The sequence below is a fragment of the Bos mutus genome, chromosome 1, assembly GCF_027580195.1.
Source record: "Bos mutus isolate GX-2022 chromosome 1, NWIPB_WYAK_1.1, whole genome shotgun sequence".
Classification (NCBI taxonomy): Eukaryota; Metazoa; Chordata; class Mammalia; order Artiodactyla; family Bovidae; genus Bos; species Bos mutus.
This window is the reverse complement of record NC_091617.1, coordinates 44,747,253-44,773,372: the sequence shown is the minus strand read 5'-3', so window position 1 is coordinate 44,773,372 and position 26,120 is coordinate 44,747,253. Positions and strand designations below refer to the sequence as shown.

Below are 26,120 nucleotides of genomic sequence, written 5' to 3'. Positions count from 1 at the left end.
TCCATAATTTCTAGGATTGAAACAGGTTTAAGATTTATTTTCACATTTTATTGTGAGATTGCTTTGTAGGTACCTATAATACTTTCACTGTCACGATCCTTTAGTGAAACAGAGAATAAACTCTCTGGTGGCTAAAACTGTGAGTTCCATGGGTTTCCTAAATAACTCTGATAACCTCATGACTCAAATAATTCACAATTCATACTTTTGTTGATGAACAATTTAAATAATGTAAACAGAATACAGTTTGGAAAAGTGGAGAGGTTTGTCTTTCTTTGTTTTTGGTGTATTGAACAAAATGTAAAACTTTGTCAATAAACTGACCACTTTACATGTATTGTAGCTGGTTCCCTATCTCCAATCAAATCTCACTGGATTCCAGAATTTAGAAATCCTGAACTTCAGAAATGGCAGTATTGTGGTGAATAGCCGAATGAAGTTCACCAGGTCTGTCCTTCCTAACGTCACCAATGCTGTCTACGTGATTCTGGAAGACTTTTGCACTACTGCCTACCAAACCATGAACTTGGCTATTGATAAATACTCCCTTGATGTGGAATCAGGTAATGATATTGAATACTATCATGGTTTCTTAGTGGAATCTAATTATTATTCGTGTGTATTTTCTTCCACACTGAATTGGGTAAGTTCAATACTTATAGGTAGAAGAGGACTAAGTCAGGCAAATTTGCTGCATTTTGATAATTAGTAAATTATCTCTTCCAAGGGTGTCAGTATCATTCTCTTTTCAGAAGGATTGTCCCACATGCTATCTTTACTTAGCTCCCATTCTCTTTTCTACCTGCTCCATCTTTTTCTCTCTTTTACTAATCCATTGAATGTGTTCTTGCTACCTCTGTATGTTGTGAAGCCCATTAGATGTGAACTCTCTCGCCTTCTGTGTTATTCTTCCGTGTTGTTTTATCTATTTCCATTATTGTAAGTCTAATATAAATGTCAGTAACTCTCTACATTTTTATATGCAGATCATGCTTATTTTCTGAGCTCCAGAATCTGTATCTAACTACATAGTTGATGATCTCAACTTGGATATATTCTATGTATATCAAGCTTAGATTAAGCCCTGAAGCTAAGACTGAGCCCTTGTTTTCCATCTCTTCGTACCTTCCAACTAAATCTACTTCTCTCAGCTTGTCTCTGTTGTTAAATGGAAATTATATCCACTCCACTACTGAAGCCAGATACCTAGAAAGTCACTCTGATACCCCAGTTTCCATCACCTCTAACTTTTAGTCACTCACTAAACTTACATTGATTCTGGATTCTAGATATCTCAGATCTGTGTGTTTTTCTCTGCCTTCACTGCTCCTTCTTTAGGCCAGACCATCATCATCTTTCATTTGGACCAGTCTCCCCACTATCTCACTTTTTTTCCTCTCTCCCATCCCCTTCCATTCGTTTTCCAGACAGCACCCAGGGCACTCTTTCTAGAGCATTGATCAGATTATTTCACTTTCCTGCTTGAAATACTTTCAGTGGCTACCCGGTTCAGTAACCACGGGCCTGGTTCCTATCTTCTTCCCCAGTATCACCCAGTGAAGCGAACTTTTTTACTCACTGTGTTCTACTCGGACTAGCTTGTTTTGGGTTCCTTTGATTCCCAAAACTTTTCTTGTCTTGAAACCTTTGCACACTCTGTCTTTGCCTGAATCTCTTTCCCCTCTTGGCTGACTTCTGCTTACCCTTTATGCCTCTGTTCAAATGTCTCTTCCTCAAGACTTTCACTGATTCATAATCTAGACTGGTTCTTTTCCCTCTGTAAAATTTATAACTGTTGTAGTCATGCTAATTTATGCACATAGTTGCTTAATAGCTATATTTCCCAGTGGAACTATCCACACAGAGACTTTGTCTGTTTAATTAGCCACTTTGTAGCCAAAACCTCTGCATATAGAAGGTACTCAAAAATACTGTGAATGAATGAAATAAACCATTATTTTTATTGGAAAGAGTTGGATGCAGAGAATACTGGTGGATGCTCAGACTTTTTTCTTTTTTACCTTCTGCATACCAGAGGAGCGTGGTTTTGAGTAGGAGTAAGATGGAATGTCTGGGTTTGAATTTCTCCAGTGCCCTTTACTCTCAAACTGGTTTGGAAGTCAGCCCTATTCTTTAACCAGGAAAGAAGCAAACATTCTTTCCTTTGAACTCCATGAAGGACCATTATTCATTGAAAGTGAGGAAAATGATTTAGCTAATTCCCCTATATCCGCATCTCTTGCCACTTGAGTTCTTTAAGGACATTTGCACATTTTTTGCCATGTGGTCATGTGGTGTAGTGGAAGAAGCAATTAATTATAATTTGGAAGGCCTGCTTTCTTGCCTCTGCTCTGCCATTTATCATTTGTGTGATCCTAGATGAACTGTTTTATCTCTGAACCTTACTCCCTTACATAGCAAACGGGGTAGTATTACTTGGCTAATATTTCATGGGGCTATTCTAAGGATTAAACAAATAGCATATATAAAAGCATTTGACTAGCCATGTAAATGCAAGCAGTGATGATTTATAAACCTTTTGCAAAAGTCTACCCACTTCTTTTTGAAGAGAAGTATATAAATAAGTACATTTACTTCAATTTTGTATGTAACTCACATGTCAGATGTATGCCAAGTCATCAAGGTTTATAGAGCCACCTTTTCCCTTAATATTCAAATGAATTTGCATTCGTCCTCACCATGTGCAGTGTAAAACCTGCATCCTAGGCCCTCCAAGCCCTAACATCTCTAGGAATTATCAGGGAATTTAACTATCTCTTTTTTTTTTTTTTTTTTCTCTAATTTTATTTTATTTTTAAACTTTACATAATTGTATTAGTTTTGCCAAATATCAAAATGAATCCGCCACAGGTATACATGTGTTCCCCATCCCGAACCCTCCTCCCTCCTCCCTCCCCATACCATCCCTCTGGGCCGTCCCAGTGCACCAGCCCCAAGCATCCAGCATCATGCATCGAACCTGGACTGGCAACTCGTTTCCTACATGATGTTTTACATGTTTCATTGCCATTCTCCCAAATCTTCCCACCCTCTCCCTCTCCACAGAGTCCATAAGACTGTTCTATACATCAGTGTCTCTTTTGCTGTCTCGTATAACGGGTTATTGTTACCATCTTTCTAAATTCCATATATATGCGTTAGTATACTGTATTTATGTTTTTCCTTCTGGCTTACTTCACTCTGTATAATAGGCTCCAGTTTCATCCACCTCATTAGAACTGATTCAAATGTATTCTTTTTAATGGCTGAGTAATACTCCATTGTGTATATGTACCACAGCTTTCTTATCCATTCATCTGCTGATGGACATCTAGGTTGCTTCCATGTCTTGGCTATTATAAACAGTGCTGCGATGAACATTGGGGTACACGTGTCTCTTTCCTTCTGGTTTCCTCAGTGTGTATGCCCAGCAGTGGGGTTGCTGGATCATAAGGCAGTTCTATTTCCAGTTTTTAAGGAATCTCCACACTGTTCTCCATAGTGGCTGTACTAGTTTGCATTCCCACCAACAGTGTAAAAGGGTCCCTTTTCTCCACACCCTCTCCAGCATTTATTATTTGTAGACTTTTGGATCGCAGCCATTCTGACTGGTGTGAAATGGTACCTCATAGTGGTTTTGATTTGCATTTCTCTGATAATGAGTGATGTTGAGCATCTTTTCATGTGTTTGTTAGCCATCTGTATGTCTTTTTGGAGAAATGTCTATTTAGTTCTTTGGCCCATTTTTTGATTGGGTCGTTTATTTTTCTGGAGTTGAGCTGTAGGAGTTGCTTGTATATTTTTGAGATTAGTTGTTTGTCGGTTGCTTCATTTGCTATTATTTTCTCCCATTCTGAAGGCTGTCTTTTCACCTTGCTAATAGTTTCCTTTGATGTGCAGAAGCTTTTAAGGTTAATTAGGTCCCATTTGTTTATTTTTGCTTTTATTTCCAATATTCTGGGAGGTGGGTCATAGAGGATCCTGCTGTGATGTATGTCGGAGAGTGTTTTGCCTATGTTCTCCTCTAGGAGTTTTATAGTTTCTGGTCTTACGTTTAGATCTTTAATCCATTTTGAGTTTATTTTTGTGTATGGTGTTAGAAAGTGGTCCAGTTTCATTCTTTTACAAGTGGTTGACCAGATTTCCCAGCACCACTTGTTAAAGAGATTGTCTTTAATCCATTGTATATTCTTGCCTCCTTTGTCAAGATAAGGTGTCCATATGTGCGTGGATTTATCTCTGGGCTTTCTATTTTATTCCATTGATCAATATTTCTGTCTTTGTGCCAGTACCATACTGTCTTGATAACTGTGGCTTTGTAGTAGAGCCTGAAGTCAGGTAGGTTGATTCCTCCAGTTCCATTCTTCTTTCTCAAGATCGCTTTGGCTATTCGAGGTTTTTTGTATTTCCATACAAATTGTGAAATTATTTGTTCTAGCTCTGTGAAGAATACTGTTGGTAGCTTGATAGGGATTGCGTTGAATCTATAAATTGCTTTGGGTAGTATACTCATTTTCACTATATTGATTCTTCCAATCCATGAACATGGTATATTTCTCCATCTATTAGTGTCCTCTTTGATTTCTTTCACCAGTGTTTTATAGTTTTCTATATATAGGTCTTTAGTTTCTTTAGGTAGATATATTCCTAAGTATTTTATTCTTTCCATTGCAATGGTGAATGGAATTGTTTCCTTAATTTCTCTTTCTGTTTTCTCATTATTAGTGTATAGGAATGCAAGGGATTTCTGTGTGTTGATTTTATATCCTGCAACTTTACTGTAGTCATTGATTATTTCTAGTAATTTTCTGGTGGATTCTTTAGGGTTTTCTATGTAGAGGATCATGTCATCTGCAAATAGTGAGAGTTTTACTTCTTCTTTTCCAATTTGGATTCCTTTTATTTCTTTTTCTGCTCTGATTGCTGTGGCCAAAACTTCCAAAAACTATGTTGAATAGTAATGGTGAAAGTGGGCACCCTTGTCTTGTTCCTGACTTTAGAGGAAATGCTTTCAGTTTTTCACCATTGAGGATAATGTTTGCTGTGGGTTTGTCATATATAGCTTTTATTATGTTGAGGTATGTTCCTTCTATTCCTGCTTTCTGGAGAGTTTTTATCATAAATGGATGTTGAATTTTGTCAAAGGCTTTCTCTGCATCTATTGAGATAATCATATGGTTTTTATTTTTCAATTTGTTAATGTGGTGTATTACATTGATTGATTTATGGATATTGAAGAATCCTTGCATCCCTGGGATAAAGCCCACTTGATCATGGTGTATGATCTTTTAATGTGTTGTTGGATTCTGATTGCTAGAATTTTGTTAAGGATTTTTGCATCTATGTTCATCAGTGATATTGGCCTGTAGTTTTCTTTTTTTGTGGGATCTTTGTCAGGTTTTGGTATTAGGGTGATGGTGGCCTCATAGAATGAGTTTGGAAGTTTACCTTCCTCTGCAATTTTCTGGAAGAGTTTGAGCAGGATAGGTGTTAGCTCTTCTCTAAATTTTTGGTAGAATTCAGCTGTGAAGCCGTCTGGACCTGGGCTTTTGTTTGCTGGAAGATTTTGATTACAGTTTCAATTTCCGTGCTTGTGATGGGTCTGTTAAGATTTTCTATTTCTTCCTGGTCGAGTTTTGGAAAGTTGTACTTTTCTAAGAATTTGTCCATTTCTTCCACGTTGTCCATTTTATTGGCATATAATTGTTGATAGTAGTCTCTTATGATCCTTTGTATTTCTGTGTTGTCTGTTGTGATCTCTCCATTTTCGTTTCTAATTTTGTTGATTTGATTTTTCTCCCTTTGTTTCTTGATGAGTCTGGCTAATGGTTTGTCAATTTTATTTATCCTTTCAAAGAACCAGCTTTTGGTTTTGTTGATTTTTGCTATGGTCTCTTTTGTTTCTTTTGCATTTATTTCTGCTCTAATTTTTAAGATTTCTTTCCTTCTACTAACCCTGGGGTTCTTCATTTCTTCCTTTTCTAGTTGCTTTAGGTGTAGAGTTAGGTTATTTATTTGACTTTTTTCTTGTTTCTTGAGGTGTGCCTGTATTGCTATGAACTTTCCCCTTAGGACTGCTTTTACCGTGTCCCACAGGTTTTGGGTTGTTGTGTTTTCATTTTCATTCGTTTCTATGCAAATTTTGATTTCTTTTTGATTTCTTCTGTGATTTGTTGGTTATTCAGCAGCGTGTTGTTCAGCCTCCATATGTTGGAATTTTTAATAGTTTTTCTCCTGTAATTGAGATCTAATCTTACTGCATTGTGGTCAGAAAAAATGCTTGGAATGATTTCTATTTTTTGAATTTACCAAGGCTAGCTTTATGGCCCAGCATGTGATCTATCCTGGAGAAGGTTCCATGCGCTTGAGAAAAAGGTGAAATTCATTGTTTTGGGATGAAATGACCTATAGATATCAATTAGGTCTAACTGGTCTATTGTATCGTTTAACGTTTGTGTTTCCTTGTTAATTTTCTGTTTAGTTGATCTATCCATAGGTGTAAGTGGGGTATTAAAGTCTCCCACTATTATTGTGTTATTGTTAATTTCTCCTTTCATACTTGTTAGCATTTGTCTTACGTACTGTGGTGCTCGGTGTTGGGTGCATATATATTTATAATTGTTATATCTTCTTCTTGGATTGATCCTTTGATCATTATGTAGTGACCTTCTTTGTCTCTTTTCACAGCCTTTGTTTTAAAGTCTATTTTATCTGATATGAGTATTGCTACTCCTGTTTTCTTTTGGTCCCTATTTGCATGGAAAATCTTTTTCCAGCCCTTCACTTTCAGTCTGTATGTGTCCCCTGTTTTGAGGTGGGTCTCTTGTAGACAACATATGTAGGGTCTTGTTTTTGTATCCATTCAGCCAGTCTTTGTCTTTTGGTTGGGGCATTCAACCCATTTACATTTAAGGTAATTACTGATAAGTATGTTCCCGTTGCCATTTACTTTATTGTTTTGGGTTGAGTTTATACACCGTTTTTGTGTTTCCTGTCTAGAGAATATCCTTTAGTATTTGTTGGAGAGCTGGTTTGGTGGTGCAGAATTCTCTCAGCTTTTGCTTGTCTGAAAAGCTTTTGATTTCTCCTTCATACTTGAATGAGATCCTTGCTGGGTACAATAATCTGGGCTGTAGGTTATTTTCTTTCATCATTTTAAGTATGTCTTGCCATTCCCTCCTGGCTTGAAGAGTTTCTATTGAAAGATCAGCTGTTATCCTTATGGGAATTCCTTGTGTGTTATTTGTTGTTTTTCCCTTGCTGCTTTAATATTTGTTCTTTGTGTTTGATCTTTGTTAATTTGATTAATATGTGTCTTGGGGTGTTTTTCCTTGGGTTTATCCTGTTTGGGACTCTCTGGGTTTCTTGGACTTGGGTGATTATTTCCTTCCCCATTTTAGGAAGTTTTCCACTATTATCTCCTCAAGTGTTTTCTCATTGTCTTTCTTTTGTCTTCTTCTTCTGGAACCCTATGATTCAATGTTGTAGCGTTTAATATTGTCCTGGAGGTCTCTGAGATTGTCCTCATTTCTTTTAATTCGCTTTTTCTTTTATCCTCTCTGATTCATTTATTTCTACCATTCTATCTTCTAATTCACTAATCCTGTCTTCTGCCTCTGTTATTCTACTATTTGTTGCCTCCAGAGTGTTTTTAATTTCACTTATTGCATTATTCATTATATATTGACTCTTTTTTATTTCTTCTAGGTCCTTGTTAAACCTTTCTTGCATCTTCTCAATCCTTGTCTCCAGGCTATTTATCTGTGATTCCATTTTAGTTTCAAGATTTTGGATCAATTTCACTATCATTATTCGAATTCTTTATCAGGTAGATTCCTATCTCTTCCTCTTTTGTTTGGTTTGGTGGGCATTTATCCTGTTCCTTTATCTGCTGAGTATTCCTCTGTCTCTTCATCTTGTTTAAATTGCTGAGTTTGGGGTGTCCTTTCTGTATTCTGGCCGTTTGTGGAGTTCTCTTTATTGTGGCGTTTCCTCACTGTGTGTGGGTTTGTACAGGTGGCTTGTCAAGGTTTCCTGGTTAGGGAAGCTTGTGTCGGTGTTCTGGTGGGTGGAGCTGTATTTCTTCTCTCTCCTTTCGAAGAGTTGGGTTGCTTTTCTGGGTGCCTGATGTCCTCTGCCGGCATTCAGAAGTTGTTTTGTGGAATTTACTTGACGTTTAAATGCTCTTTTGATGAATTTGTGGGGGAGAAAGTGTTCTCCCCGTCCTACTCCTCCGCCATCTTGGCTCCTCCTAACTATCTCTTAATTTTCTCCAGCTTTGACTTTCTTCTATTGAATTTCCAATCTCACCATTTGTCTTGACCCTTGTGGTTGTTCTTTATGTTAATCCAACACAGATCACAGTCCCATATTTTATTTTCCCAAAATACCCTCAACACAGGGAAGTTGATTCCATCAGATATTTACTGATGATATGAGGGTGATAGAGGAGTTTTTGTCATAGTACAGAAAATGGGTTAAAAAAATATTACCGTTAGGTATAAATATCCCAAAATTTTTCAGCCACCCTTTCAAAGTTGTCTTTTAACAGCCAATTTTTCCTCCAGGACAGAGTCAACTGCTACATTACTCTGGCACCTCTGGTTATTTTATCAGACCTTCTTCATATTTCCTCTACTCCCATTTTCTGGGACCCATCAATCCTTCTCTTCGCCTGTCCCTGGAAAACCAGAATGTAATTCATTCTACAGTTTAGATCGCTGTCTCCTATCTCAAGCATAGCTCCAAGTCTCCCTCTGTTTTCCCATAAAGTCATTATATATTCTTCCAAATGGAGAGCTATCCATTCTGAAAATCTACCTTTTATCTGCACAAAAGACTAGAAAGAGACTTTAAAATGCCAATCTCTTATTTGCATGATTTAAATATTGGTCTCAGTCTCTCTCCTTGATTGGAAATAAAAGGGGGAAACATTTATCTTTTTCCCCTTATGGATTCTATTTTTCCTTTCCCTAGGTACTCACCTACACCCACAGAGTGGTCACAGAGTTTTAGAAATTTTAAATAGAATTTTCCCTATTAACACATACATTTTTAGCTAAAACGTTTCAGATTAAAATATTATTTTATCTCAACATTGGCTAAAGATAAGATTGACTTGTCTCTTGCTTAATTTATTTTCACATATAATATCTCAGAAATTCTTGAACTTCCATCAACAAGGGGGGACTGTGCAATAACATCCTTTGTTGTTGTTCAGTTGCTAAGTCGAGTCCAACTCTTTGGGCCCCATGGACTGTAGGACATCAGGCTCCTCTGTCCTCCACTATCTCTCAGAGTCTGCTCAAATTCATGTCCATTGAATTGGTGATGATATCTAACCATCTCATCCTTTGCCACCCCCTTCTCCTTTAGCCTTCAGTCTTTCCTAGGATCAGGGTCTTTTCCAGTGAGTCCAGTCTTCACATCAGGTGGCCAAAGTATTGGAGCTTCAGCAACAGTCCTTCCAGTGAATATTTAGGGTTGATTTTCTTTAGGATTGATTGGTTTGATCATGTAGTCCAAAGGGCTCTCAAGAGTCTCCACCAGTATTACAATTCAAAAGCATCAGTTCTTTGGTGCTCAGCCTTCTTTATGGTCCAACCCTCACATTCATACATGAAAACTGGACAAACCATAGCTTTGACTATATGGACCTTTGTTGGCTAAGTGATGTATGCTTTTTAATATGCTCTCGAGGTCTGTCATAGCTTTCCTTTCATGGAGCAAGTGTCTTTTAATTTCATGGTCATAGTCACCATCTGCAGTGATTTTGGAGCCCAAGAAAATAAAATCTATCACTGCTTCCACTTTTCCGCTTCTATTTGCCATGAGGTGATGGGATCAGATCCCATGATCTTAGTTTTTTAATGTTGAGTTTTAGGACAGCTTTTTCACTCTCATCTTTCACCCTCATCAAGAGACTCTTCAGTTCCTCTTCACTTTCTGCCATTAGTGGTATTATCTGCTTATCTAAGGTTGTTGGTATTTCTCCCGGCAAACTTGATTCCAACTTGTGATTCATCCAGCCTGGCATTTCATGTGATTGCTCTACGTATAAATTAAATAAACAGGGTAACAATATACAGCCTTGTTGTACTCCTTTCCCAATTTTGAGTCAGTCTGTTGTTCCATGTCCAGTTCTAACTGTTGCTTCTTGACCTGCATATAGGTTATACAGGTTTCTCAGGAGACAGGTAAGGTTGTCTAGTACTCCTGTTTCTTTAAAAATTTTCCAGTTTGTTCTGATCCACAATGTCAAAAGCTTTAGCATAATCAATGAAGCAGAAGTAGATGTTTTTCTGACACTCCTTTGCTTTCTGCATGATCCAACAAATGTTGGTAATTTGATCTCTGGTTCCTCTGCCTTTTCTAAACCCAGCTTGAACATCTGGAAGTTCTCATTTCATGTACTGCTGAATCCTAGCTTGAAGGATTTTGAGCATAACATTGCTAGCCTGTGAAATGAGAGCAGTTGTATAGTAGTTTGAACATTGTTTGACATTGCCCTTCTTTGGGATTGAAGTGAAAAAGGACCTTTTCCAGTCCTGTGACTGCTGCTGAGTTTTCCAAATTTGATGGCATATTGAGTGCATTACTTTAATAGCATCATCCTTTAGGATTTGAAATAGCTCAAGCTCAGCTGGAATTACATCATCTCCACTAGCTTTGTAGTAATGCTTCCTAAGGCTCACTTGACTTCACACTCCAGTGTGTCCGACTCTAGATGAGTGACCACACCATTGTGGTTATCTGGTTAAGACCTTTTTGGTATAGTTCTCCTGTGTATTCTTGCTACCTCTTCTTAATCTCTTCTGCTTCTGTTAGGTCCTTACCATTTCTGTTTTTTATTGTTCCCATCCCTGCATGAAATGTTCAGTACTATCCTTACCACCCCCTAGATACACTTCTGTCCCTCACAGGGACAGATTTCAGCCTAGGCCAGGATTAGATTATTTTCTGATTACAAAGCCACAAAGTGAATATGAGGACCAGGATGTGAAGACTTAGGAAATACACAGTGGAATCCTGCTGTGTAGTTCCCTTGTGGAAACTGCCATCTGTTAGCACATTTGTATACTCTTCTTGTTCTATGAGCATTTTATTTTTGGTCCTCTGTATTAGTTTCCTAGGACTTCTGTAACAGAAGATTACAAATTGGGTGGCTTCTAACAGCAGAACTTTATTCTGTCATAGTTATCGAGGCTAGAAATGCAAATCAAGATGTTGGTAGAGCCATGTCCCCTCTGAAAGTTCTGAGAAAGAAGCCTATCTTGCCTCTTCCTAGCTTCTGGTGTTTGCCAGCAATCCTTGATATTCCTTGACTTGTAGATGCATCACTCTGGTCTCTACTTCTGTCTTTATATGGCCTTCTTTCCTGTGTGTTTGTGTCCTTGTGTCCAGATTTCTCTCTTTTTATAAGGACACCAGGTATTGGACTTTGGGTAACCTAATCCAGTATGACCTCATCTTAACTTGATTGCATTTGTAAAGACCCTATTTCCAAGCAAACTCATATTCCGAGGTTCTAGGTGGGCATGAATTTTAGGGGACAGTATTCTACCCAATACCTCCCCTCTCATTCCTACATAAGGCCAAGAAAGATTAGCTGCAGAGAATCTACATATTCCAAGGTCACAGATTCATGCAAAAGGTCTTGAATTTTCACAGCAGCAAGGAAGTTATTGATTCTCAAAGCAACATTAATTTACCTGGAAACTGAGAGACTATGCTTTTTGTTTTTCAACCTTCCCTTCATCTTCTAGCTAAACCTTATGCTTTTTCATATAGATGAGTTCATGGGTCATTTCCAGTAATTTCTTCTATTTGTGGTATCTTCTTTACCATTTGCCTTTTTGTAATTCAGAGATTGCCATTCACCACTGAAGAACATGCAGTTTTACCATGATAGGATGGAAGGCCCATCTATGGTCAGTTTTTATATCATTTTTGACTGGTTTTTGTCCTAAATAATTTTTTTAAATGTTACTTTCTCTCATCCCATGAATTGAAATTGGAATTACTAAAGCCAAAATACTGTTGAGGTGGTGTGGGGCTGATATGTTTTCATGATATTAACTTTCACAAATCTCAAATGTTCTTAGACTGCTCTTTTGTGGCTGTACTCATCCCTGAGGCTTCCACCAGTTCTTCTCTATACTCTGTCTCTCCATGCCATGTTCTCAGTGAGGTGAGGGTAGGAGTAGGGTATGCAGCCTGATGTGCGGAGTAGAGGACCACGACAGCAGGATAGGCTTGGTGGAAATGAATGGTACGTGAAAACTGTTTAATTTAGACCTATAATACATAGATTTTAAATCTTCTACATCCTTCTTATATAAAACAGGTCAAGGCTCGCCCAGGTCACTGGATCCTATAATTTGGCTCTGCATTTCAAAGAAATTTGACAAAAGCTATCATCAGTCAAGGGCGAATCGGAAACTTTTTGTGGTGTGGGTGGTGATATATTTCAGTGATTCAGGAAGGGGATTGTCCCATGGTACTTTGAATGGGAGACCCTTATTGGAGGGGCTTCTTATACCCCAATTCCTATGTTTTGCCTTTCCTTATACCATTCTTTGGTTTGTTTGGTATTTTAGGTGATCAAGCCAACCCTTGCAAGTTTCAAGCATGCAATGAATTTTCTGAGTGTTTGGTCAATCCCTGGAGTGGAGAGGCAGAGTGCAGATGCTACCCTGGGTACCTGAGTGTGGAAGATCTGCCCTGTCAGAGTCTCTGTGACCTACAGCCCAACTTCTGCTTGAATGATGGGAAGTGTGACATCATGCCTGGACATGGGGCCATTTGTAGGTATGTCGTAGGGAGAGATTTTGGCTTCACAAGGTTAGAGATACTTCCTCTGAAGAAAGAGATCTGTGCCTATGATGTTAGGATGATCACAACAATTTTTATTAGAGAAGTTATATCTAGGTAATAGATGTGGCGGTGGTTTAGCTGCTAAGTCGTGTCCGATTCCTGTGACCCCATGGACTGTAGCCCTCCAGGCTTCTCTCTTCATGGGATTCTTGTTCTTCCAGGCAAGAATACTGGAGTGGGTTGCCATTTCCTTCTTCTTCCTGATCCAGGGATCGAACCCAGGTCTTCTGCACTGCAGGCAGGTTTTTTCCCAACTGAGCTACCAGATGGGTGCCATCTAGTTCACATGTGAAGACTGAATCAGTTATTAGGCCTGAATTATACCCAGTTCAATGGGTTATTTTATCTTATGTTCTACAAAGCTGTAAGAAAAACATTGCCTAGTGTCTTCTGGAGAGTACTTAGAATAGTTAGAGATCTTTGTGTAATGGTTTTTAGTGGTGATAACAAGGCGATTGCTGCTCAAATTGTGTTTTGATATATAATCAACACTTTGTACTGTATCTGAAACAGAGGAGTTTTATTGTTCTATTTGAATTATGTTTTTAACAGCTTTGGGCTGCTTTTGGTCAAAATGAGTATTCCAAAATAAAGAATAGCAAGTATTTAAAGTTGTGATAGTTTAAGTATCTAATTTCTATTTTTTAAAGTAGGGTCAAAGAAAATATACCAGACAGATGAGCAGATTCAGGCAGACTTCCCTGGTCACTCTACTTAAACAGAGCAGAACCAACCATCCTCCCTACCACATCCAACCAAAGTCACAAGGTGTGAAGGAGAGGATGCTGAGAACAAGCAGGGAGGGACCTCAGTAAGAGGACAGTCTGTGAATTTCAAAAGGGGAAAGTGTTGGCATCAATGTCAAAAGCAGAAGAAATAGGCGGAAATGATTCAGATTTTCTGTATGTAAAGTTTGGCTATAAAACTAAGAGGAAAAATAGTCTCTTGATTTTCAAAAAAATAAATTTGATTTTATAGAGCAGTGATTGCTGCTCTGGGAATTGAGGATGCTTTTACATAGTGTGTGGCCTTGTAGTTTGGAGGATCTCTGCAGTGTGGTGGAAGGATGTGAGGAGTCTGGGGACCTGGGTTCTAGACCAGCTGTTGTTGACAAATTGTGTGATCTAACTCCAATTTTTTCCTTTATTGAAAACGGGCCTGTTTTTCATTATCCATAAACAACAGAGTTGACTAGACTACTTTCTATAAGTCTAGTTATTCTTTTATCAGTCTTTACAAGTAGTCACTGGGGACCTCTTGAGTCTGTGCCAGGCATTATGCACAGCCTTTAATCTTACTCACCTCTTTGTTGAAGATTCCTGTGGTCAGCATTTCTCTCTCTACCTGTGCTCAGTCCCACTGAAGGTTCTGCTGTTGTTACTTTCAACAGAGTGATTTCATTTGGGGCTTGGTCACTTCTTGTTTCAGGTGCCGGGTGGGTGAGAACTGGTGGTATCGTGGTGAGCACTGCGAAGAGTTTGTGTCTGAGCCCTTGGTGATTGGCGTCACCATTGCCTCCATGATTGGACTTGTCCTCATTTCTTCTGCTGTTGTCTTCTTCATCATCAAGGCTCTTCAAGCTCAATATGTTAGGAGGGAAAGAGAGAGACCCTCCAGGTAAATAACAACAGTTGCTCTCTGATGGAATAAAATATTCCTTTTATTCATTCATTTTGTACTTTATGTGTCCTGAGTACTGGAAGGGGTCTGAATGGAGGGGAGAGGGCTATAAAGTTCAGAAGAGACATGGTCCCTGTCCTCAGAGGGTGTCAGTCTGGAAACAAACATAAGCAACAGTTTGAACAACCTGCTAGAATGCCTAGATGAGTAATTTGTTTTCCCTAGGGGAGGGCAGCTTAGATGCTTTAATGATGGTTATGATATTTGACTGGACAGAAGAGTAGATGTTCGCTGCAGGAGGTAGATGGAAAACTTTCTAGCCAGTTGAAGGAACAAACAGAGAGGCATGCATGAATCTCACTGCACAACGGAAGAATGGCATCCTTGAGTGGGGCCAGACTGCCTGTTGCGTGGTGCAGGAGGGGTTGGAAGGGTGATGGAGATAAGGTGAGGCCCGTGTAAGGACCAGATCTGTTAGTTTGTTCCCCTTTGGCTCACTCCAGTGGTAATTAGGCAGACTTTACATCTAGGTGCAGAGTACATCATGAGAAACGCTGGACTGGAAGAAACACAAACTGGAATCAAGATTGCCGGGAGAAATATCAATAACCTCAGATATGCAGATGACACAACCCTTATGGCAGAAAGTGAAGAGGAACTCAAAAGCCTCTTGATGAAAGTGAAAGTGGAGAGTGAAAAAGTTGGCTTAAAGCTCAACATTCAGAAAACGAAGATCATGGCATCCGGTCCCACCACTTCATGGGAAATAGATGGGGAAACAGTGGAAACAGTGTCAGACTTTATTTTTCTGGGCTCCAAAATCACTACAGATGGTGACTTCAGCCATGAAATTAAAAGACACTTACTCCTTGGAAGAAAAGTTATGACCAACCTAGATAGCATATTCAAAAGCAGAGACATTACTTTGCCAACAAAGGTTCGTCTAGTCAAGGCTATGGTTTTTCCTGTGGTCATGTATGGATGTGAGAGTTGGGCTGTGAAGAAGGCTGAGCGCCAAAGAATTGATGCTTTTGAACTGTGGTGTTGGAGAAGACTCTTGAGAGTCCCTTGGACTGCAAGGAGGTCCAACCAGTCCATTCTGAAGGAGATCAGCCCTGGGATTCCTTTGAAAGGAATGATGCTAAAGCTGAAACTCCAGTACTTTGGCCACCTCATGCGAAGAGTTGACTCATAGGAAAAGACTCTGATGCTGGGAGGGATTGAGGGCAGGAGGAGAAGGGGATGACAGAGGATTAGATGGCTGGATGGCATCACTGACTCGATGGACGTGAGTCTGAGTGAACTCCGAGAGTTGGTGATGGACAGGGAGGCCTGGCGTGCTGCGATTCATGGGGTCGCAAAGAGTCTGACACGACTGAGCGACTGATCTGATCTGAAGAATCTGACAAGAAATAGAATCTGATTCTCATTTTAGTTAAGTATAGATTCATTAATAGAGGAGATAGAACCTATTCTACTTGCTAGACTAGCGATCCAGGGACCTTTTGGTGTAATATGATCACAGTCATTGGCTGTACTTTGCTTCTATGCTTCCAGGTCTGCTTCCGGTCTAGGTTACCTCCACTCACCCTCTGGCTTGGCTGAGGAGGCACTGCTCCTAGTTTCCTATAGCACCCAGAACATAATTCTGTTATCATTCTTACATTTTTTATTGGTTCTGACTTTTCATTGGACCATGATCTTATTCTAGAGAGATTCAAACAAATTCTTTGTATTGTCAGCATCTAAGAAAATTCCTAGGCACACAATCAGTGCTCAGTAAATAGTTGTAGACCTGAACTGAATTTAATTGAAGCCCATTCCCCCATGAGTTTTTATTTCTATTACTTTCTTTGTGTTGTTAAACACTGATTTTTAAAAAAAATGTATTTATTTTTAATCAAAGGATAATTGCTTTACAGTATTGTGTTGGTTTCTACTAAACATGAACATCAATCACCATAGGTCTACCCATGTCTCCCTCCACTTGAACATCCTCCCACCTCCCCGCCATCCCACTCCTGTAGTTTGTCGCCGAGCCCCAGCTTGAATTCCCTGAGTCATACAGCAAATTCCCATTGGTTATTTTACATGTGGTAATGTGTGTTTCCATGTTACTCTCTCCATATATACCACCCTCTCCTCCCCTGTCCCCTACCCATGTCCCTAAATCACTTCTCAACGTCTGTGTCTCATTGCTGCTCTACAGATAGGTTCATCGGTACCATCTTTCTAGAGTCCACGTATATGCATTAGTGTACATTTGTTTTTCTCTTTCTGACTTACTTCACTCTTGTATAAGAGGCACTGTATTCATCCACCTCATTAGAACTGACTCAAATGTGTTCCTTTTTATGGCTGAATAGTATTTACACACTGATTTTTAATTTGTCTATGCTGGAAATAATGATGCTATTCCCACTGATTTTAATGAAATGCTTAATATTTAATATTCCTTAAAATTTAACATTTCCATTAATATTAATAAAATGCTATCAGCAGACATAGTTCCCCATCAACATTCATTAGGTACCAGGCACTTTAGGGCAAATAAAAAATAAAGAGACAAGGAACTGGCCCCACAGGGCACTTATCAAGTAGTTGAGGAAATTATAGTGATAACAAGTTGGTAAATAATATTTGAGATTGATCTGGATCTTTTCCACAGTCACTCCCCTCCCATTTGTATCCAATTAGTCTCTTTTTCTTCCTCAACAGGAATTTTGCTCCAGGTAAATAGTCTCCTGAATAGCTGAGCATCCAGAAAAGAACCTGAGTCAATTATACTTTTCTTTTTGTGGCTCCAGCAGGCAGCGTGATGGCCTCTCATCCGTAGAAAGTGCCGTGAAGCACAACCCCGTATTTGAAAGTTACGAGGCCGACCTCGAGCAGTATGAGGGCCCCTATCCTCAGCGGCCCTTCTACAGCTCCACAGACAGAGAGATGATTGCTGGTCTGAGCAGGGAAGAGATCAGACAAATGTATGAGAACAGTGACCTTTCCAGAGAGGTAGGAAACTTGGTTTTTCTCTTGTTGCTCTGCTGGGGGGGGTGTGTGTGTGTGTTCATGTGTATACTTAGGCTTCAAGAAAGAATGGAAATTATTTCACGATTAGTTTTTTTTTCCTCATGATACCTCCCAGTCAGTGTGATATGTAGCCAGGATATAGTTCTGTGTTGTATCATATTTCCTACCCAGTGATTCCTGTATCGTTATTAGCAAATGTCTTCCTCCTCCCTTAGAAATGTTAGCAAATGTCTCCATACTCCTTAGAAATATACGTCTGATTTATTCAGAGCAGTTCATGTAGTAGCCACAACTTCCACCTTTTTTTGAAAAGTCTGTTGTTTTCTGTAGCTCTCTCCTGTACCACCCAGAAAGCTACAGTCTCTTATAAAAATTAGACCTCTTTTTTAAAAGGCCATTAAAGTTTTTTTTTAATGTAATGTATGGCTTTTTTTTTTTTTTCTTCTTCTTCTTCTTCCTTCCTTCCTCCCTCCCTTAAAGGAAATCCAAGAAAGGATGAGAATTTTGGAACTGTATGCCAGGGATCCTGAGTTTGCAGCTTTTGTCAGAGAACATCAAATGTAAGCATTTAAGAGAGTACCTGCACCCAGATTCTAAACAGTTCACCTTACAGTAGGGCCACGAGTGTGAATACATAATTCCTGTCCATATGACAGGGGTTTTGTTGGTAACCAGTGTTGTTGAGTTCTTTACAGTTAATCCACATCCACTCTGATTCTGCAGTTATTCCTTCTAGTGCCTTTACAAGTTGAATGTTTCTTATTTAAGTTGTGTGAGTGCAGAAAGGAAACATCAAAGAAATGGAGAGTCTTACTCAGGATCACAGATGACAGCAAGTGCCAGTGAAGATTGAAAACAAAGACACTCTGTGTTCTGGACTAGAGCTTCCTCGCTCTGTCATATTTTCTCTTATTAGCATAGAGTCATCTGTTTGAATAACCAAATGCTCACATATTTTAACATATACTTCCTTTCCTATCTCTGTAGATCCTTTTAGGTATACTTTGAATGAGGCAGATCTCATTAAAGTGCGTCTCTTGCTTCTTTCAACTTCACCTTACTTTTCAATATGTCTTTTTCCATTACTTTTTTCAGCATACATTTTGGGCAAGTGTCCATAGTTTTTTTGTCTTCCCTTTGCATCTTACGATCCATAACAAGACGTAGGTTACAAAAATACAATACCCTTGTAAAGAGACCATTTATAGATGTTAACTGAGGGTAGAGGGTGGGATTATTATTTGGTTTTGATATTTGGTCCTACAGCTGCCCTTTGAAAGGTGCTTCCTTGTGGATGGGTCTCACCCAGGCCAGATAATGGCACCTGGCTTTTAGAAGGAAAAAACCAGAGCAATTCATGCCTGCTTATAGAAGAAACTGATAAAGGATCAACCACACATGTGCTTCTGGTTGGAGCCTCTGCCCCTTTGCTCCAAATCCCCTTTCTTTGACAGGCAGCCCCTCACTCATGGTTCCTTTGATAGGAACGGATGGATTGACACCAAAGGAAACTAAGGAAGATGCTTTTCTGGTTCCCCATGCATGGTAGATACTCCTTTAAGAAGAAAACTCTCTGAACATCTGACTTGGCCAATGGGAGTTACTGCAAACCTTGCTTGAGTGCTGTCAAAGCAATATTAATAGGATTCTACCTTTTAATCCAGGATATCTGCTAATCTCTGTATCTCCAGCCAGTAGATGACCTATGGCACAACTTCAGTGGTATCCAATAGAAAGATGATGACTGATTTTTTTTTAATCTTTCCTAAGACCCTTTTATAAGCCCCTCAGAGCCATCTGTGTTTCCTGAATTAAAAAGGTATCTCATCTAGGCTAAGAAATCCAGAGAGGAACCAGGAGAGCCTAGTTAGGGACAGCCAGATTGACTACATGCTTCACTTTCTTCTGGTAAACTGTTTGGCATTAAAATATATGAAAAAAAATCATATAACAAAGAAGAGTTAAACAAGATCCAGTGAAACAAAAGAATGTTCACACAGACACTATAACCCTAAGGGGATTGTTCAAAGTCAGGAGACAGCATTGAAAAAATGTTAGGGACGTGACCAGTACATTTTCAGTTTTCATGTAGTCTGGAGTTTTCATCTACCAATAGCTCATGAAAATATTACTGGACTTGGTTTAGGATTCAGTAAAAATATTACATAGTCTTTGTAGACTGGATTTTTTTTTTTTTAACTTAGCAAAGCACAGGACAACTTTCCTGCAAAGAAAGGATTGGTAATTTTAGGAAGATAGTTTGACAATACATTTCAACAAAAGTTCATTTCAGTACCTTTTAGCTTTTTTCAACTAATTGCTCTTTGTTTGTTTCATAGCAGGGAAGAGCTTTAATCAAAACTCATATTTGCAACTGATTAGAAGCCTAGAGAAGATGGAGATCACTCATTACATCATATTAATTAACCTGGATTTGGAACTCTATTGAAAGAAGAGTTTTCTATTAAAAAATTAAATTCGGGACTCAAAATTTTTTTCTGGTTTAAAATTTTAGAATTTGGCCAGAGATGCGATGGTATTTATATCCACAAAGACCAAAAGCTGTATTTCAGTTCAGTTCAGTTCAGTCACTCAGTTGTGTCTGAACATTCTTTTGCAACCCCATGGACTGCAGCACGCCAGGCCTCCCTGTCCATCACCAGCTCTTGGAGTTTACTCAAAGTCATGTCCATTGAGTCGGTGAAGCCATCCAACCATCTCATCCTCTGTCATTCCCTTCTCCTTCTGCCTTCCATCTTTCCCAGCATCACGGTCTTTTCAAATGAGTCAGCTCTTCACATCAGGTGGCCAAAGTATTGGAGTTTCAGCTTCAGCATCAATCCTTCCAATGAATATTCAGGACTGATCTCCTTTAGGATGGACTGGTTGGATCTCCTTGCAGTCCAAGGGACTCTCAGGACTCTTCTCCAAGACCACAGTTCAAAAGCATCAATTCTTCGGCGCTCAGCTTTGTTTATAGTCCAACTCTCACATCCATACATGACTACTGAAAAAACCATATCTTTGACTAGACAGACCTTTGTAGGCAAAGTAATGTCTCTGCTTTTTAATATTCTGTCTAGGCTGGTCATAGTTTTTCTTCCAAGAAGCAAGCATCTTTTAATTTCATGGCTGCAATCACCATCTGCAGTGATTTTGGAGCCCAAAAAATAAAGGCTGTCACTGTTTCTGTTGTTTCCCCATCTATTTGCTATTTGAGGTGATGGTAAGCTATATTTAAAGGGAATCAAAACTGTGTGAATTCTGGAAAGTTTTCTATAAGGAAGAAGCCGGGTCTGGGAATTGGGGATTCATTTGCTATCTGCTTCTGAGTCTCTGAGAGTCTCTCTTAATAACTGTGCTTCAGGTTTCACAGCAGGAAGACAAGGTGAGACTCTTACCAGACGAAGTAAGCTTAATAGCTGAATATTTGCAGCATGTTAGTTCAGGTGAAATGAAAAGCTTTTGAAGTAGTTTTAACATAGTTTATGGTCAGACATTCACCTAACTAAAATATTAAGCCTTTTTTTAATCAAATCGTTGAAGAAAAAGCAACCTTTTTGGTTTAGGATAGAGTTAGGCCTGTACTTTGTGCTTCTACCAGAGTTTTCAGTTTCCGGAGCCTGTTAATCAAAACCACATTATTTTGTTAATTATGTTAATATCCTGTTTTTTAAAGCTGTCTCGGCCAACACATATGTATAAAGTTTAGAGGGTTCTCCATAGACTAAAGATGAATTCAATCAAGTGGACAGGGAAGGAGAGGGTGTTGGGTCAAGACCACAGTACTGAGAGTATACTTTGCTGATTGATGGGTATGCTGAGTCAGAACAGATGGGTTCCCTGACTCTGCTGCTGCTACCTCACCATGACCCGTGCAAACCTTGTATCTCCTCTAGTTCCTGGTGTTTTAATTTCAAAAACAGTATTTAACTCCCTCCTATGGTATAGGTTGGCTGCTTCTTTATGAATACCTTGTATCTAAATTCACTCCTGCTTACATAAAACAGGGCAGGACTTCCATTGCAATTAAAATAACTTTTTTTTTCCTCTATACATAGGAAAAAGTCACATCTTATATAAATTTTAACTGAAAATGGAAGCTTTACTCTATTTCCTAGCACTTTGTGAATGGTAGCCTTGGAGGGGGCACGGAGAGTGCCCTATCGCTCCTAATATTGAGTTGTGTATGCAAATAGGCTGTTATTGATGCAGGTGTGTTTCATGTTAGGTATCTTCATGTTAGTCAAAGATAATCTTTAATATTTTGGTTTCTTTATGACCAGATACTATTAAGCAGGGATGGATTGACCATGAGCTAAAATACTTGGTTCATTTTTTTTTTCTCAATTTAATGATTGCCAGTTTCACTCATTATGAAGACACCAGAAACAAAATTGCTGGAATGAGTACATGCCACAATAAAGCTATTGAAAGCCTTGAAGATGTCTAGGTATTTTGCAAAGTATGTATGGGTCACAGGTTTTATGAGTGTGTGTTTATATAGGTTGGTATTTCCTGTTTCCTGGGATTCTCTTTCATTCCCTACTCACATAATAGATTCTCTAAAAGTTCAGCATAGGTACAAGCCACTGCTGGGATATTTTCTACTGTGCTCATTTGAAAGGGAAATGATATTTATCTTTAAAGCATTGTAAATATTAATGACATTTATCACTACTTAATGCTTAATTTTATTTGTAAAACTTCCTAAGATTTCTCTGTTGAAGATTCTAAATTTGCTTGTTGTAGATGAAAAAGAAAATTTGTTTTTATTAACCCTAACCCAGTTAACCCTAGGAAGCAACATTTTAAATGAATGTCTGCTTGCTGGCAGAGTCTAGATGGACATGATTTGGGTGTAGAACTGGCCACCTCATGGAACACTTATGAGAAGCACGAATGGGGCTGAAGGAGGATTGTTGTTTCCAGAAGCCAATCAGTGAAGTAAGAATTCTGACATATTTCTGAAGAGCAAATCTCTTGTTGACTCTGCGCAAATGTCTGCTCCACATCTGTTAATAGAAGGAACTCCTGAACTCTCAGGGTGAGACCTGAGCTCCCCAGTTCAGGAATAAAGACTTTGGCCTTACCTTTGTCATCATTGAACCACAATGAGAAACACTGGAGAATGAAGTTTCCATGGTGAAGACCCTCTGCTGTTCACAGTGTAAGGGCTAAAAGAGCTATTGGTCTTACAGGACAAATTATCTTGAAAGAGCTTTTAAAAAGAACTTTTCCCTTGGGACTTCCCTGGTGGTCCAGTGGTTAAGAATCCACCTTGCAGTGCAGGGGATGAGGGTTTGATCCCTGGGTTGGAAAGATCCCACGTGCCACAGATTAACTAAGCCCGCGTGTTATAAACTACTGAGCCTGTGAGCTCCAGAGCCTGTGCACCACAACTAGAGAGTGCATGGTAAAGAATTCAACGTGGTTTTTTGTTTTTGTTTTTTTGGTTCAGAAGGTGCTTTGGAGTCCTGCAGATGTAACCTTCATAGTTGAGTATACATACAGGATTCTTGGGTTCTGGATAATGAGAAATTTATTTGGTATGTAGGACTCCATTTCCACATGGCAGTGGTTTAAGGGTATTTGTTCACAGTTATGTGCTGTAAAGTCCCATTTACTTCACATAATAACACAAGTGCAAGTTTTACCTGATTTTAATCCCACTCTTTGTTTTTTCTCTTCTTCAGTATCTGGTCATCATGGCTTGGCTGCTCCTCTTCTCATACTTTTTTTATCACATAGTAAATGGTAATATAATTGAACAACCCTGATTTATTAGTACTTCTGACAAAAGATGAAAATTGCACAAATGTTCTTTGTAGGCTCTAAAGCCATGTTGACTCAAATGTGTACCTGATCTATTTATTTGCATTCTTTTTTTGGTAAGTTTGCCTTCATCCATCTCATAATTTTTAGGCAGTGGGCATCTTTGTGTCATTTCCATGTTTTCAATAATGGATACTTTGACATCTATCAGCCTGTGAATTGAAGTTTCATTTTGAAATGGGAAAACAAGGTAACATATTTGCTCCATGAGGAAACAGCTGATTTAGGAGGAAAACTTACCTTTATTAAGTTGAAATATTTTAGCTAAGAAAAATATGGGTCATTTTTTTTTCTTAAAATGTTTCTAACAATTCCCAGTAGAATGGGTGGGGCCAGCCTTTCAAATTTACAATCCAGCTGCAATGAGTCATGCCGCCTAGCTCATTCTATTCCCAAGTGTGCAATGAATGCAGAAAAATGGTGTGACGGTCATAATCATCAAATCAGTTGCATTGTGTTCTCCAGAAGAACCTGGCTGGAGGTGAGAAGGTGGGAGGGTACCAGAAAGCAACTGATGATGTAAAGAATATAAATAGAAATTTCCTTCAGTCATGCATTTTGTAAAACCTTACACTACCTGTTTGATTTAACAAGACACAGGTTAAATCACTCCCCTTGGGGTAATAAGACAGAGCAAAACACACAATTTACAGCTACAGCCTAGTTGAAATGATTCCTTATCCTTTTTTCCTTCACTTAGTTGCTTTTTTAGTGGTTAAGGGAATAAATAGGAAAAATGTAACCATAATATCAGAGAATAAGGTATAATTATTTATGTATGTGGACTGTGATGATTATGAAGTGACTGTACATACCATAATATATGTTCAATATGGAGTGTGGATACTGAAAGATTTTTCTGTTTCATCTTGTTTATGATGACACTATATTTAAAGTATGGATCAGATAAGCTCATGTTACTGTACTGTTTGCTTGACATGCTCTAGTCTTAATACTAGCTAATTAGAAATAAAAATTTAACAGTCTTTATGTATATGAACGGTCTTTTTTCTCATGTATAGAGTTTGCCATTTTCATTATTAATAAACTTCTCTTTCAAGAATTTCCCTACACTTTTTGTCAATTAGAAGAAAACATTGTAGATTGTAGCAGTAGTTCAGTTGTAATTACCACTCAGAAATACATACAGTGTGAGCATGGTGTGGGAGGGATAGTCTTTGATTAAACTTTGTGAAGTGAGAGTCTCCGAGAATTGAAGACAGATTCAGAGCCCAATTGTTGCCCCGAAATTTGTTGATAGTTAATGATGCTGAGTTATTATTTGGCCTCTCTTGAACTTCAGTCTTTAAAGTCTTAGAAACTTTCATTTTTTCCTCATTTGCTTAAGGCAGGGATGGAAGGAAAACTGGTGGAGTTGATTAAAGAAAGATTAAGGGTGAGCAGCTAACACCAGATGGTCTATAACAAGAGAAGGAACTGGTGACCTGTCTACAAGAGAACAAGAAGGCATGAACATGGTATAAGAGCAATGTAAAGCAATTCTGCCTGGGTAGGTCAGTTACCGCTTACCTAAGCATCAGAAACCTCAACTTAATGTTTTTTTCCCCTGTTTGCATGATGTCTTGCTGGCAAGATGGCATGATGATGTCCTAAATCAGTCTTAGGAAAGAAAAGGGTGGTCTTGATTTGACTCCAAAGACTATATTATAAAAACTCAAACTGGGAGAAATGTGTCCAATAAATACGTATTGATTAATTAATGACCTAGTTTTAGAAGAAATAATCATAACCTGTTTTTAATAAAAGTCTGGTCAGGACAAGGCCTAGTTACTCTTTGGTCATGTGTTCACCCTGCTGGTCCACCTTCTGGGTACTTCTGAATATATGTCTCATCTGAGCTAGTCCTTGATGGACTATGTCCCATGACATGTAAGGTATCTCACCAAAACACACACATATCTTGTGCTCCACCTTTTTTATACAAATGAATCTGTGCTAATATAATAGTAGATGTTAAGGAATCATGTTTTTCCAAATAACACCAATGTTGTATGTGGTATTTCTGTAAGTAATTTATTATTCCAAATGAACAACCACAACTGTCAGTATTGCACACACCATGGCAGATTTGGGGAAGAATGCATATTTTTAGTAGGTGGGGCTTTGAGAAAGCCTCCAAAAAGAAGCTCTATCTTTTATGCCTTTTTCTGTACCAAGTATGTGCTTCCACTCCACTATTCACCAAGGTTGTGTTGTAATTTTTACCTATATTGTTGTTCAGTGACTAAGTAACGTCCGACTCTTTGTGACCCCATGGACTGCAGCATGCCAGGCTTCGGTGCCCTTCACTGTCTCCTGGAATTTGCTCAAACCCATGTCCATTGAGTTGGTGTCCATTGGCCATCCAACCATCTCATCCTCTGGACCTCCCACTAAACTGAATTCTTTGATGTTGGGACCACATCTTGCTCACTTATTATTCACAAGACCGAAGAGTGCTTGATTAGAGTTGGTCTACAGTATTCATTCAATTTGCTTGAGATAATGGGTCCTATGTATTTAATGACTAGCAAGCAAATTAAGTAGAACTTGAGTGATTTACAAACCATTTTTAAAGAAATAGTTTATAGAGATTTAGAAACAATCCTAAATGTTTCAAGAGTTCAGATTCATATGTTTATATTAATCTTATTGAGTAATTCACAGAACCTAAAGCAGTAAGCATTTTGCAAAACCCTATCAGACCATCTGGACTGCTGTATTGAAATGTAATAACCTGTCTGTGTTTCTTAACCACAGAC

General features: G+C 38.7%; 1 protein-coding gene across 4 annotated transcripts in view; it reads left to right on the top strand.

Moving 5' to 3' along the window:
• The window catches only part of IMPG2 (interphotoreceptor matrix proteoglycan 2), an 87,168-nt gene extending 62,746 nt beyond the window's left edge, over positions 1–24,422 (top strand). Inside the window, exons 13-18 of one of the 4 annotated variants that reach the window (XM_070368706.1) lie at positions 344–563; positions 12,600–12,810; positions 14,305–14,493; positions 17,307–17,505; positions 18,004–18,083; positions 19,863–24,422. In XM_070368706.1, the coding sequence (XP_070224807.1) occupies positions 344–563; positions 12,600–12,810; positions 14,305–14,493; positions 17,307–17,505; positions 18,004–18,083; positions 19,863–19,878 (915 nt within the window). In that variant the 3' untranslated portion in view covers positions 19,879–24,422. Of the gene's footprint in view, positions 1–343; positions 564–12,599; positions 12,811–14,304; positions 14,494–15,026; positions 15,379–17,303; positions 17,506–18,003; positions 18,084–19,862 lie in introns of those variants that run through there. The other 3 variants (XM_070368711.1, XM_070368704.1, XM_070368713.1) reach the window with 3 other exon arrangements.
• The last annotated feature ends 1,698 nt before the right edge of the window (positions 24,423–26,120 follow it).